This window comes from Protopterus annectens, chromosome 3.part1 (genome assembly GCF_019279795.1).
Source record: "Protopterus annectens isolate FY-2018-M chromosome 3.part1, PAN1.0, whole genome shotgun sequence".
Lineage (NCBI taxonomy): Eukaryota > Metazoa > Chordata > Ceratodontiformes > Protopteridae > Protopterus > Protopterus annectens.
Window position 1 is genome coordinate 1796235217 of NC_056732.1, and position 12740 is coordinate 1796247956.

The following is a 12740-nucleotide window of genomic DNA, read 5'->3' on the forward strand; positions in this document are numbered from 1 at the left end:
GGTCCAGTTTATGAGAGACACACCAAATAGAAAACCCCTTCCATTTGGATAAGTAGGATTTCCTAGTGGTAAGTTTCCTGGCCTTCTGCAGGACTTCCATCACATCCTCATAAAAAAGGTATCTATGAGGAATCAAAATCCTATCACCCACAGTGTCAGTTGAAGTGTGGACAGGTGGGGATGGATAAGAGATCCTTTGTCTTGTGTGATTAGATCCACCCTGTGAGGTAACTTGTAAGGATTGCCCCTGGATAGATGCAGAAGTAGAGGGAAGCAGTGCTGTTGCAGCCAAAAGGGAGTCACCAACAAAATTTTGGGAGCATCCTGTTGAATTTTAAGCAGGATGTCTGGAATGAGAGGAATGGGAGGGAATGCATAAAGAAACATCCCTTCTAAGAAAATGAGAGGGTGTCCACCTTCAATACCAGAGGACCTGGAACTCAGGCACAAAACAGAGGAAGTTGTGTGTTCAGTGGGGAGGCAAAAAGATACACTTGAGGAGTACCCCACTTGTAGATAATGTCAAGAAACACATCCCTGTGAAGCATCCATTCATGGGACTGAGTTAACAGCCTGCTGAGAGGGTTCCTATTAGAACCTCGAACGCTTGAAATGTCGAACGTCATATGCAAAGAGATCACAGCAAGACTGGCGTCAATGGCAGAAAATAATTTTTGCCACCTTCATGTTGAGACACCACTTATAATATAGAAGAATGGACCTGCTCAGTTTGTCTGCTATCACATTGAACTTCCCTGTAATGACCATTGCTATCAGAAAATGGTTGGATGAGATTGTCCATTGCTACACTCTTGAAGGCTTCTCAACACAAGGAGTAAGACCTGGTTCCTCCTTGTTTGCTGATGTACCAGACTACTGAAATATTGTCAGTCTGAATCGCAATTGCCCCAGAAGGGAGAGTGTTGGAAGTCCTGTAACGCTAAGAGGACTGCTCTCACTTCCAGGACATTGATATGTGTGTGTTGGTCTCTTCAGGGGACCAAGTGCCTTGGATTGTTTTCCCCAGGAAGTGCCCCCCACCCCCCCCACCCAATCAGGGATGCGTCCATGGTCGTTATGGCCTCGGGCTGACGAAGAATGAAAAGACGGCCTTGTACAACCTGATCTGATCAAATCCATCACCAAAGATATGTGTTGCATGCCTGAGTGATTCTTATTTGGGCTGATGTGCTGGTAAAGAATAGACCATTGTGCTGCTAACATCCATTGAAGAATTCTCTTGTGAAATCTTGCTACAGGAACTAGGATGAAAATAAAATTGCCAAAGATTCCAAAGACAACCACAAGGCATTCTATATCTATGTCAAGAATCTAAATGGCAATGCTCAGATCTGCTCCGAGCTACAGCAGAATGGCATTAAATATACTGATCCCAAGGATATTGCCAATATCCTGGCAGATCGATTCAGTGCCAACTTCATCCCCTCTCACCACCTAAATGGCCCATCTCAGTACTGGAAGATTGCCAAATTCCGGTAATAACGGCCACACAGATAAAAAATGCACTCTCCAAAGCTAAGAATACAGCATCCATGGCACCAGATGATATCCCGGGCTGTGTACTACATGAACTAAAAAATGAACTGGCACCTCACCCAAGTGTCATGTTTAATCATACCCTCACCTCAGGCTTCATGCCCACTGAGTGGCGCACAGCTACAGTTATCCCACTCCACAAGGGGGGATCCACCTTGGATCCCAGGAACTGATCTGCAAGGCCATGGAACGTATTATCATGGAATTTATAAACAAAGACATTGGCAACCTTAAAACACTGGACCCCATCCAGTTTGGGTTCATGAAGGGCCTATCTTGTCTCCTGAACATTGTTGACTTCCTTGAATCAGTCTCCAGAGCCGTGGACAAGGGTAAGGCAGTCCGCACAGCCTATCTGGACCTTGCCAAGGCCTATGACACCATCTCCCACTCTGGAATCATAGATAAACTTACTAAGCTGGGCATCAATCCCTACGTCACTTGATGGGTTGCCAACTGGCTTACTGACAGAACCACACTGTAAAAGTAGCTGACTCCAAATCCAGCTCCAGACAAGTGACAAATGGAGTAGCTCAGGGTTCAGTCCTGGGATCTCTCTTGTTCGGCATCTACTTCTCTGAAGTACAGGCCAACACTATGGGACTCTGGCTAACAAAGTTCGCAGATGACTGCAAACTGGGAGCCATTATTGAATCCCCAAATGATGTGGATACTCTACAAAAGGGCCTTACAGAAACAGATGCTTGGTGCCAGAGCAAAGGGCTCAAGCTCAATGCCAAGAAATGTATAGTTATCCCCTTTGGGAAAAAAAACATGTACCCATAAATTATCACATAGTTGGCAGTACACTAAACACCAAAAGTGTGATAAGAGACTTAGGGACACAGGTGGACAATGGTCTCACCTTCAATAACCACATCGCCACAACAGTCAGGAAATCCTTCTATGTGGCACACCTCATCACTAAAGGCTTTTCATCCAGAAAAAAGGAGGGTCCCTCATTAGACCCATTATAGAATATAAAGCCCCATTTGGTATGTAACTCTCAAGATATCTGCAACAACTGGAAAGGTCGCAGAAATACCTCACTAAAAGAATCACAGGCCTAAAGCAGATGCCCTATGCTGACCGCCTTAAAAAAATCCAGCTATACTCTGTCGGATATCGTCTACTCCGAGGCGATCTCTGCTTAACATACAAGGCCATGTCAAACCCAGAGCTGTTGGGCATGCTACACTTGCAGAAATCCCAGTCCCTCAGAGCCACACACTCCAGGGATCTAAATCTTGTCATCACAATAAACAAAACATGCTGGAGAGATAGGTTCCTGACCCAGAGACTCCCCAGACTCTGGAAAAGACTGCCCATACATGTCAAGCAGAGCACCTCTTTGGCCCTCTTCAAAAGGAACCTTGATAATTGGATGGGAGAAAGGAAATTCACCCCGAGGATCACGTCAGTCACCCTGCTAGACAGGGGTCCAGGGAAGTAAATAGTGTGGGAAGAAATAGCCAGGGAATTGTTATGGCTAGGCTTGTATAGGCCCTAGGGCCGATAGTCTAGTACCAACCTATGAACCTATGACTATAGCCGCCAACATTAAATTCAAGGTTTGTAGAATCAATCGGGCTGGGATTGGGGTACTGTAAAGTATTCTTCTGACCTGGAATCTGATAGTCTGTAGTCTTCAGACAGGAAGAGAAGCTGTCACTAATACCATGTTGAAATTTGCTCCTATAAATTCCAATGTCTGAGATGGTTCTAACGGAGGTTTGTTGTAATTTATAGTTATCCCCAGATTGCAGCAAGTTTGGGGTACCTGATCTCATGCTTTTATTAGTATCTGCTTAGTCAGGGTGGTAATGAGCCAGTCATCCAAATACAGAAACACTTGGAATCCCTGCAGTATCAAGTGAGCTGCTACAACTGCCATGCATTTGTTGAACACCCTGGGGACTGTGGAAAGGCCAAAGGGCAGTGCTCTGAATTGATAATGACTGGCTTCCAGTCAGAAGCTTGAAAACCTTCTGGATTTTTATGTAATAGTACGCATCTTGAAGGTCTATCCAGCATATACAGTTGGCTTTGCACAAAAAGGGCAAAATGGACTGAACTCTGACCATGTAAAACTTTGTGTGTCAAAATGTTTTGTTCAAGTTGTTGCAATCCAAAATCAGTCTCCAGTCCCATGTTTTCTTTGGCACTAAAAAGAATCTTGAGTAAGTTCTGGATTCTATCTGGTCGGGAGGGAAATCTTGAATGACTATTTTTTTAGCAGCTTTTGTATTTCTAGTGCTGCTGCTTTCCTCTAACTGGGTGGAACATCAGGAAATTTGCATACAGAGGGAGGTGGTAGGGAAAAGGGAGTTATATAACCTCTGTAAATAATCCTCTGCACCTAAGTATCTTTTGTGATATCTAGCCAGGCTCTCTGGTGCATGGATAAATTACCCCTGAATGCCTCCAGAATGGGAAAACTGGGCCTCCTTTCAGGAGCGGTGGTAGGGTCTGTCAGAGGAGTCTCTAAACCCATGATTCTACAGGCCTCCTCTACTGCATGGGTGGCATCTTCCATTCCAGTTCCCCCCTCTGCCCTGGGAGAACTATCTCCATGTGGATCTTGGAAAAGACACTGGGACTTTCTGAACCACCTCACCTTGTTGATTCCTGGAGAAGAGGGGGTGCATTGGAAGACCAACCCCTTATTGCTTCATTAATTCAAGAGTGTCACTGAATGTGATGTCTTCTAGAGACTGTGGAGACCCTTCACCCTCATTGGAGTCTTTGTCTTCAGTAACTAACTCCAGAGAGGAGTCAAAATGTGCCCTCTTACAAGTCTGCTTCTTTGGTACCTGCCCCATTTAGGCTTCAGGAGAAGGTTCAGAGACAGACTGAGAACTCACAAGGTGAGCAACCCCAAGGCTGAAGGAAGCTGACTGTCCCCATCAACCAGGGTGAGTGGATTTAGACACAGTATCCACTGGAGGTCGTTATGGAGCCAAGTCTGGCACAGACACCTCTTTTCTCTCTCTCTCTCTCTCTCTCTCTCTCGAGAGAGAGAAAACCCTTTCAAATACCTTGAATGTGAAAACAGAAATGGAGCAGAAGACGTGCTCATCTGATCCAAAAAAGAAGACAGGAGGGACGTCTTCAGTACTGATCTGTTCCAGCTCTGAGAATGACAATGGCACTGAGGAGAAGGGACAGATCTAAAAACTTTCGAGTCAACCTGGTCTCCTGAGCCTTGGCTCTGAGGTGTTGGATCTGAGAATCATTCTGATATCATAGCACTGGAATTGGGAGAGTAAGGCAAACCGCTGGAGTCAAAATCTACATTGGTGCTCTGGCAGGAAAGCATGGATCCATGGGCTTTGAATCAAGAGGATGGAACAAAATGGGAGAAACTACTGGAAGGGGAGACAGGACTGTAGCTGGAGCCACTAAATTTGTCAGTACCAGGAGAACACACAGTTGAATCTGCATCCAAAAGAACATACCCACCATGCTGTTGATGTCCACTTCTGCAAGACTGAAAGGACCTTAGAGACAAAGCCACTGAAGGTGGCGGAGATGAACAACTCTGCTGTTGGAAAGGGAAGTGAAGCCTGGGACTCATAGGCTCTGATAAGAAACATGGATAAGGCACTGGTGATTGGATCTGCAAAGTTTCTGGATCCAAATGCTTAGATGTCTTCACTACTGGACAAAGGAGATCTGTAGGACTCAGTGACTGGTTCCTGGGTTTTTCTACCCTCTTTTCTGATACCTTGTCTCTCTCTTTCTCCCTTGATTTGTCTCTCAACTTTTCCCTTTCCCTGGATTAATTCATTTTTATCAGGTTTCTTTAAAGCAGAAGAGACTTCTGAAGCAGAGGGAGCCAAACTCCCTGTTTGGGTGGGAAGAAAGTTGTTTAGGGTAAGCTTGTCCCCAAGTCCCTGAAGTGTTCTAGGACAAAAAGAGGCACAAGCTTTGCAATCAGTGTCCAAGTGTGCCACCACTACGCAATACACATACAATGGATGAGGGTCCTGTGGTAGAATTTTGTGGCACTTTTTAAATCTGGTCACCTTGACCGACATGCAGGAAAACAATTAACTCACCAGCTGCCTACTAAAGTTAACCAACACTGCTCTCAATAGAAACAATGCTTGAAAACCCAACTAACTATCCTAGAGAAACAATCAACTATACTACTAGAAAAATGTTGAAATAGAAATATTTTAATGTTGTAGAAAAAGTAATTATTTTTCTTTTTTTTTTTTTTAACGGGGAAAGTAAAGGATATAGGTAAAAGAGGGGCAAGCAAAAAATTCATTACAACTGAGAGCACAAATTTAGAACCAAAAAATGTTATCTGCCTAACTAGTTAAAGCCTTTGAAGAAAGACCATGTCCTTCTGGATCAAGCAGCAAACAAGATCTGAGGTAATCTGGGGAACAGAGAAAATTGTGGGCAGTGGAGGAGTCAAAGCCCTGGATCCTAAGCTTCTGAAAAAGTGATGCAGTTGATCTGATAACCCAAAGGTACAATCGGATGAAAATTGAATAATGAAATGCAAAATTTAAAATTCTTATACAGTAGGTAAAGTAAAAAACTCCAGGTACATACAATTTTGCAGTCAAATCAGCAGGTACTAATAAATAGCGCCAAAGCAAGGAAATAAAGCCCTGAAGGGATTCTTTCCTGAGCTCAGTAACTGAATATATCCAGAGTAAGAAACAGTCTTCTAAGATATAGATTCATAGATTAGTACTAAGCTAACTGCCCTTGGGAGCCATTGTAAGCCTAGCCAATTATCCCTTGTGAGTCTCAAACCCTGCACCGTGTGTTTGCAAGGTAAACACCTTAACCATTAGGCCATCCTCCCAACCCATAGCCTTCTCTTACTAAGGAACTAGAAAACTGAAAGGGTCCTGCTTGTGGGTCTGAAAGGCAGCCCCTGTACTGCCAGGAGATTAATCTAACCCTTTACAGACAAGATGTAGGAGGTACTCTAATCTTTGATAGACTACCAGAGGAAGAGTAGTGGGGCACTACTACCTGTATGTTATTAAGGCAGTATTTTTGTTGAACACTGGTATGAACAAAATTCATGATTAAGGAAAGAAATTCAGGGTTATTCTTCAACTTTTGTTTTTTCCTCCACCGTTTGAACATGCTGTAATTGACCAAGAATACACTATAAAAACAATAGAGGAAATAAATGCATTAAGCTAGGGTGTCTGGAGGCCACTAGGCCCCAGAAGTCAGTTTCTTGATGTTTTGTGGTGCATTTTTAAAGTTTATTTTTTAAATAACCTTTTTCATATCATAATGTCCTGAACCATCATTATGGAAAGATTTGGTCCTGCTCTTCAGCTATGCCCTTTCCTACAGCCATTCTACACAGCCTAAATGACCAAGACTATGCTGTTACAACAGTGGAAGAAATAAATGCAAGAAGATGAAATGTCAGTCACTAGATGCCACAAGGACAACTAAAGAAATAATGGCATCACACCTTGACCCCCCACACATGGGTTCACAGGTGATTACTAGGCTAAACCCCCCAGGGAAACTTTTTAAGCCTAGGTATGCTTCCCAAAAATGACAAGTTTTGATATAATAGTTTTTTAAGGGGTTTATGTAGGCTTGGGCAAGTGTGGTCAGACATTTTCAGTCTGCCTCTGTCTATCCGAGCCATACGTGTCAGACCAGGGATAAATTTCCTACTTCCCATCCAGTGGATTGAATTGGGTTAGGGAAGAACTCTGCTTCATGTGGATGGGAAGCCTGTTCCAGAGAAGGTGAATCTCAGTCCAACATGTCCTATATATATTGCAGATGAGATTTAGGTCACTGGAGCCGGTAATTCTGATGGGTTTTTTTTTTTTTTTTTTTTAGCAGAATGGTATCAGAGGATGCTTTTTAGGCCAGGCATAGATCACCTCTTAGTAGTCTGGAAGAGACGGTGTACAGGGATAGGACTTTCAGGCAGTCCACATAAAACATGTTGATGCATTCTTTTCATAATAATCATCTGTGGATGCTCCAGTTGTTGCATATGCCTGGTCAGGTACATACTGAAGGTAGCATTGCTTTCAATAATTTCAGATGTTGACTGAGTAAAATGGAACAATGATATCCTTGGATCTAGATGCCATACCCTTGCTTAGAAGCTATAATAACCTTCTGTGTACATCTATAAGCTGGTCCAGTTTTAGACTAGGTGGGGTTCAGATCACATAAAACTACTAAACTTGCGTCAAAATCCACTTATACAGCTTTATGGTGTGGAGGCCACCAGGAGATATGGAGGTCTGGATGTTTTGTGATGCATTTTAAGCCCCTCCTACTTTGCAATATATGACTGTTTAAACTGAGTAAATAACAAGATGGTAAGTTGCTTTCATCTGCACAACTCAGACCTCCATACAGGTAGCAGACATTAAAGTATGTCCAGTTGCTTCTCATAAATTATCCCCAGTTGATTCACACAAATCACAAAGCCAGAATAATGTACAAACAACAACAGATACTCATTTTCATCCACAAACAGACCCAGCAATTATACCTACTTTATCTGTGCATATCTCAGATGTAACCATGTTTTTTTAATACAAAAAATAATAAAAGTCAGCATAATGATAAAACAGCAGCAGCTATTCTTTTACCTTTGCTGACAATCCCAGCAACAGTAGCTGCATTTTAGTGCATATCTCTGATGACCAAGTTTTTTATTAAATACAAAAAAAAGTTTTTTTTTTCTTGTCCTGGTCCTACAAAGGCTACTCAATATACTTCTCAACTCTCACTACTTATGTCTAGTTTGTCATACCAGTCATAAAGATTTATGATTTTCTGGTAAATCAGTGCAAATTATAGTCAATAATGTACTAAGGAATAGAGTTTCACACTTTTTTTCAGAAAATACAAGTCAATGCACAAAAACCCGTGGTTCTAGTAAATTTTTAAGTGACTGATTTAAAACTCTTCCTGACTTTAGGGTTTTGTTTCACCCTCCCCATGCCTCATTATTGTTGGCTTTGAACTGATTACGCAAAACATGTAATCGCTGCCAACATCTTTAAAAAATTACCTAATCCCCAAAACTTCAGCTTCTCTTTTCCCACCAATATACCCATACAAAAGCCGTTCCACTTTACATTTGAATGCTGAGACCTTTCTGCTTTTTCCCACACAGCAGAATCCTTGAAATGTTCCAGTTGTAATGTGACTTGAAAAGTCAAGTTAAATGCAGCTCCTCCCCTAAGCCTGATGCACTGTGGGTGCCTTTTTTGTAGGCAGAGGCATCTCATGATATTTGTACAATATTTTATTTTTTTTTTTTTACAACAAAGAACATTCATGTTTTTTGATTTAAAAAATAAATAAATAAATGTGAGAAGGTGCCCCTAGGTGAAGGGCACCCAAGGCAGCTGCCTAGATGGCTCATGCATAAGGCCAGCCATGGATGCTGTGACCTTACAGTTGTTTACATTAAGTAAAAGAGTCTCAGGGCTAAACTTCCAGCATAGGTGTGAAGGCTTGTCCCCAAATTAAGTATACACTTTAACTGTTCTTCAGATTAATTTGATTTGCAAATTCAAGCAGAATTTGAACTTATTTCATATAATGCCATACCACAAGAACCATCTAGCTCTAGCCCTGGGCTTCATCTAGATGGTGCTCCTTCTTTAAAGAATTCATTTTCGATCAACCTCACTCAGCATGGAAAATAAGACAGGCATCTGGATATTCAACACCCCACTTCATCTCCAAGCTTTGTACTCTGGCAGCTAGCTACTAAGTAAACCCAGCTACTAACGGATGGCAGTGCTCCCTCTATGCCAGCAAACTACTACCACCAATAACAAATTAACTTTTTGATTCAATTCATAATTTTAAGCATTATTCATTTTTTTTCAGTTTTACAACTGTGTTTAAATCACTACTTTATTAAAATGTTTATTTGTCTATATTTATTGCATTTCACTTTCATTACTAATTTCTCTTAATGCTGTTATTTTTGTAAAGTTTGTTACAGTAAAACATTACCATAATCCTAAGAGTGCTTCTACATTTCTGTCAAACGTTAAGGATATACCTGTGATGAATGATTCATCAAATATGTAACCACATGACTAATGAATGATGCCACACTTCGGATCACTTTCTTTTCAGCGAGTTTTCTTTTCTTCATTGCAGTCTTAATAGTAAAGTCCTTCAGAGCAGGAATTTCTGTAAAAAAGAACCATTCACTGAGGTGGAGTTCAGCAACATTTTTGGAATATTTTATTGCACCAGTGCATACAAATGAACTAATGTCTGTGCACAAATGTTCAAATAAGTAATACTACACATACTATGAAAACGTATAACTGCATAAAGGGCAAGGCTCTGAAAAAAGTTATTTACTTACTCTAAGGATATTCTTACTCCACACCGGAATAATACAACCACATTTTAACATTGTTTAGCAAAGACATGTCATGCAACTGTTTAATACCTTCTGAATACACATGTTGTGTAAATTCCTGAAGAGAGAATATCTCTGAGGATAATGCAAGTCCTCTAAGTCACTATCTCCCAGAGTTGTGTAGCATGGTTATGTAGATTTAATGTTTATATATTTTTCTTACAGATTATGTGAAAAGAGAGTTTTGCATGAAATACGACACTATGCTCCTTGTTTACAAACCCCCAGATGGAGACTGTTTCATACCCTGAGATAACTTACATGCAAAAGTAAGTGAAGGGGAGAAGGAGTGGAGGGAAAGTGAAGATTGTAAAAAGAAAGGAGAGCAGGCTAGATAAAGATGGTAGCTCAAGTAGAGACTATTGAAGGTGACTGACCAAGAGAAGCAGTGTATAATTAGGTGGAAATGAACAAAGTGTGTTCAGGTCAGAGAGGTACAGGAATGCTCAAGGGATCTATATCATGTTATTGAAAAATCAAAATGTCGAACAGCACAACAGAGAAAGTGCTAAAATGTTGAGGGTCCGTTTTTGAGATCACAGTACAGTGAAGATTGGGATATTAGCCCTTTCCTCACTGTAGTGCAATCTCGGAGTTGGAATATATATTTGAATGCTGAGGGCTTTCTGCACTTTCCCACACAGCAGAATCCTTGAAATGTTTCAGTTGTAAAGTGACTTGAAAGGTCGAGTTTCGGCATTTTCACTCTTGTGAGCATTCGACATTTTGCATCTTTGATGTTATGATATAGACGTATGCTCAAGATATAGTAAGAGGTGGATAAAGCACTGAGATTTGTTGTTGTGTCATACTTCCCTGAAAGGCTTGTAGTGATTCAACATGGTCACTGCCCCACTTTAAGACTGAAACTACCCTTACAAGACTACCCTTGTGTACTCAGAAGTACACAAGATGACAGTTTCACTCTAGTATGCTCTCAATTTAAAACTGCTACAGGTGAGAGTCTTCTCTAGATTGGGACCTGCTATCTGTAACCACCTGCCTACAAACATCAAAACTCTAGAAACTATTAAATCTTCAAATATGCAGGGGGTCCTAAATGAAAGACAAGCACTGGTAGAGCTTTTAGTGGACTCTAGAACAGAAGCTGCCAGCCTGCCATTAAAAAAAGGAATAATTAGTAGAGCATATAAAGTATTGCATGATAACTATAAGAATCAATCAGAGGAGGTTAGAAAGGATTGGGAACAGAGATTGGATTAGCAATTCACAAAGAAACAATGGGAGGATATACGTATATCTCCCAAATATGTAACAAAATCTAGAAGATTTAGGATTTTTTGCCTGAAAATGTTTACATAGATATTTCTATACCCCAACAGTCTCCAGAGAATTTTTCCTCAGGCAGACAGCAAATGTTGGGGGTGTGAAGGGGAAAAAACAGGTAACTGAGAACATATTTTTTGGGAGTGAGGTGAGTTGGTGGACTTTAAGAATTCCCTGCGAGATGCACTGTTGGGGATGCTGGGTGTGCAGATTGGTCTGATGAGGGAGATGATTTTTCTGAGCTATGATACAGAATCGGAATTGCCTTGACATGGTAAGGCCTTGCTGTGTGTAATAATGGTGGCTGTCAAAAAGGCAATTATTAGAAAATGGAAATCAAAGTGTCAACCAGCTATATTAGAAGAAGTGAATATTGTAACAGAGATAAAGCAACTGGAATTGAAATCTTTAGAAAAGGGTAGGAGCAAACTACATAGGAAAAAGTGGGAATTGTGGGAACAATACATACAGGGGAGTAATGAGGTTTAAATGAGCTATGTAATGTTAGACTGAAAATGATTGTGTAGATTATAAGTGATGTATAATGTTTGCAACTGGGAGTGTGTCAGTGTGGTTTGTGATGTAAAATACTTGCAACTAAGATTGTGTTGCTGTGGTTTGTTTTCACTTATATAAATGTATGATTGCGGGTCCACTTTCAAATCTTGAAATACTGAATTACTGAACTTCAGTATATCGAGACAAGAAAGTCGAAAACCCACTACAATGAAAAGCTGAAAAAAAAACGTCAAAATACTGAAACTTCATAATACCGAAGTTTCAGCATATGACTGTTTTTCAACACAAACTCTAAAACACAATCAAAAACAGACACATCACAATGCACCCTACAACAAAAACAACCTACAGAACACACACCAAAAAACCCAACACATCAACATATAAGCAGGGCCAAGCTCTCATGCACTCCCCATGTGGGGGACTGCACCCCCCACACCCCCGCTACTTATATATACCAACTCCGAGCTTACACTACCACAAAAAACATAGCAAACCCACCACTACATGCCCTACAGTCCACTGCACACTTTCATTTGTACACCTGCGAAAAACATACACACTACACATGTACAAACATCAACACTCACAAACACACACTCTCACCTACCTAATCCAACCGACCCCTAACATTTCCATAAAGATTCAAAAACAAAATACTAAAACCCATAAAAACACATATTTACCTATTTCCAGACATAAGCACACATTTGCCACCACGTCTAAATCCCAGAATACACTATCCCTTAAAGAGACAGCACACTATCAGCTGCACACCACACCACTAGTACCACAAATTTGAAAACCTAATGTTTGGGAATATGCATTTTTGAATAACTGCACTTTTGTTATTTTCATCTCGAAATACTGAAATTTGATATTTCAGTATTTTGAGATTGCAAAGTGGACCCATGATTGGTTATGTCATAAGTGATGGTTTTGTAAAGATGTTTCTTGT

The 12740-nt window shown here is 40.9% G+C and overlaps 1 protein-coding gene across 1 annotated transcript in view; it reads right to left on the minus strand.

Annotated features, from left to right (window-relative positions):
* Window positions 1–12740, minus strand: part of LOC122797871 (nuclear GTPase SLIP-GC-like) — a 1420327-nt gene that overhangs the window by 322647 nt on the left and 1084940 nt on the right. Inside the window, exon 9 of the mRNA XM_044066393.1 lies at window positions 9605–9738. Within this exon, the coding sequence (XP_043922328.1) occupies window positions 9605–9738 (134 nt within the window). The remainder of the gene's footprint in view (window positions 1–9604; window positions 9739–12740) is intronic.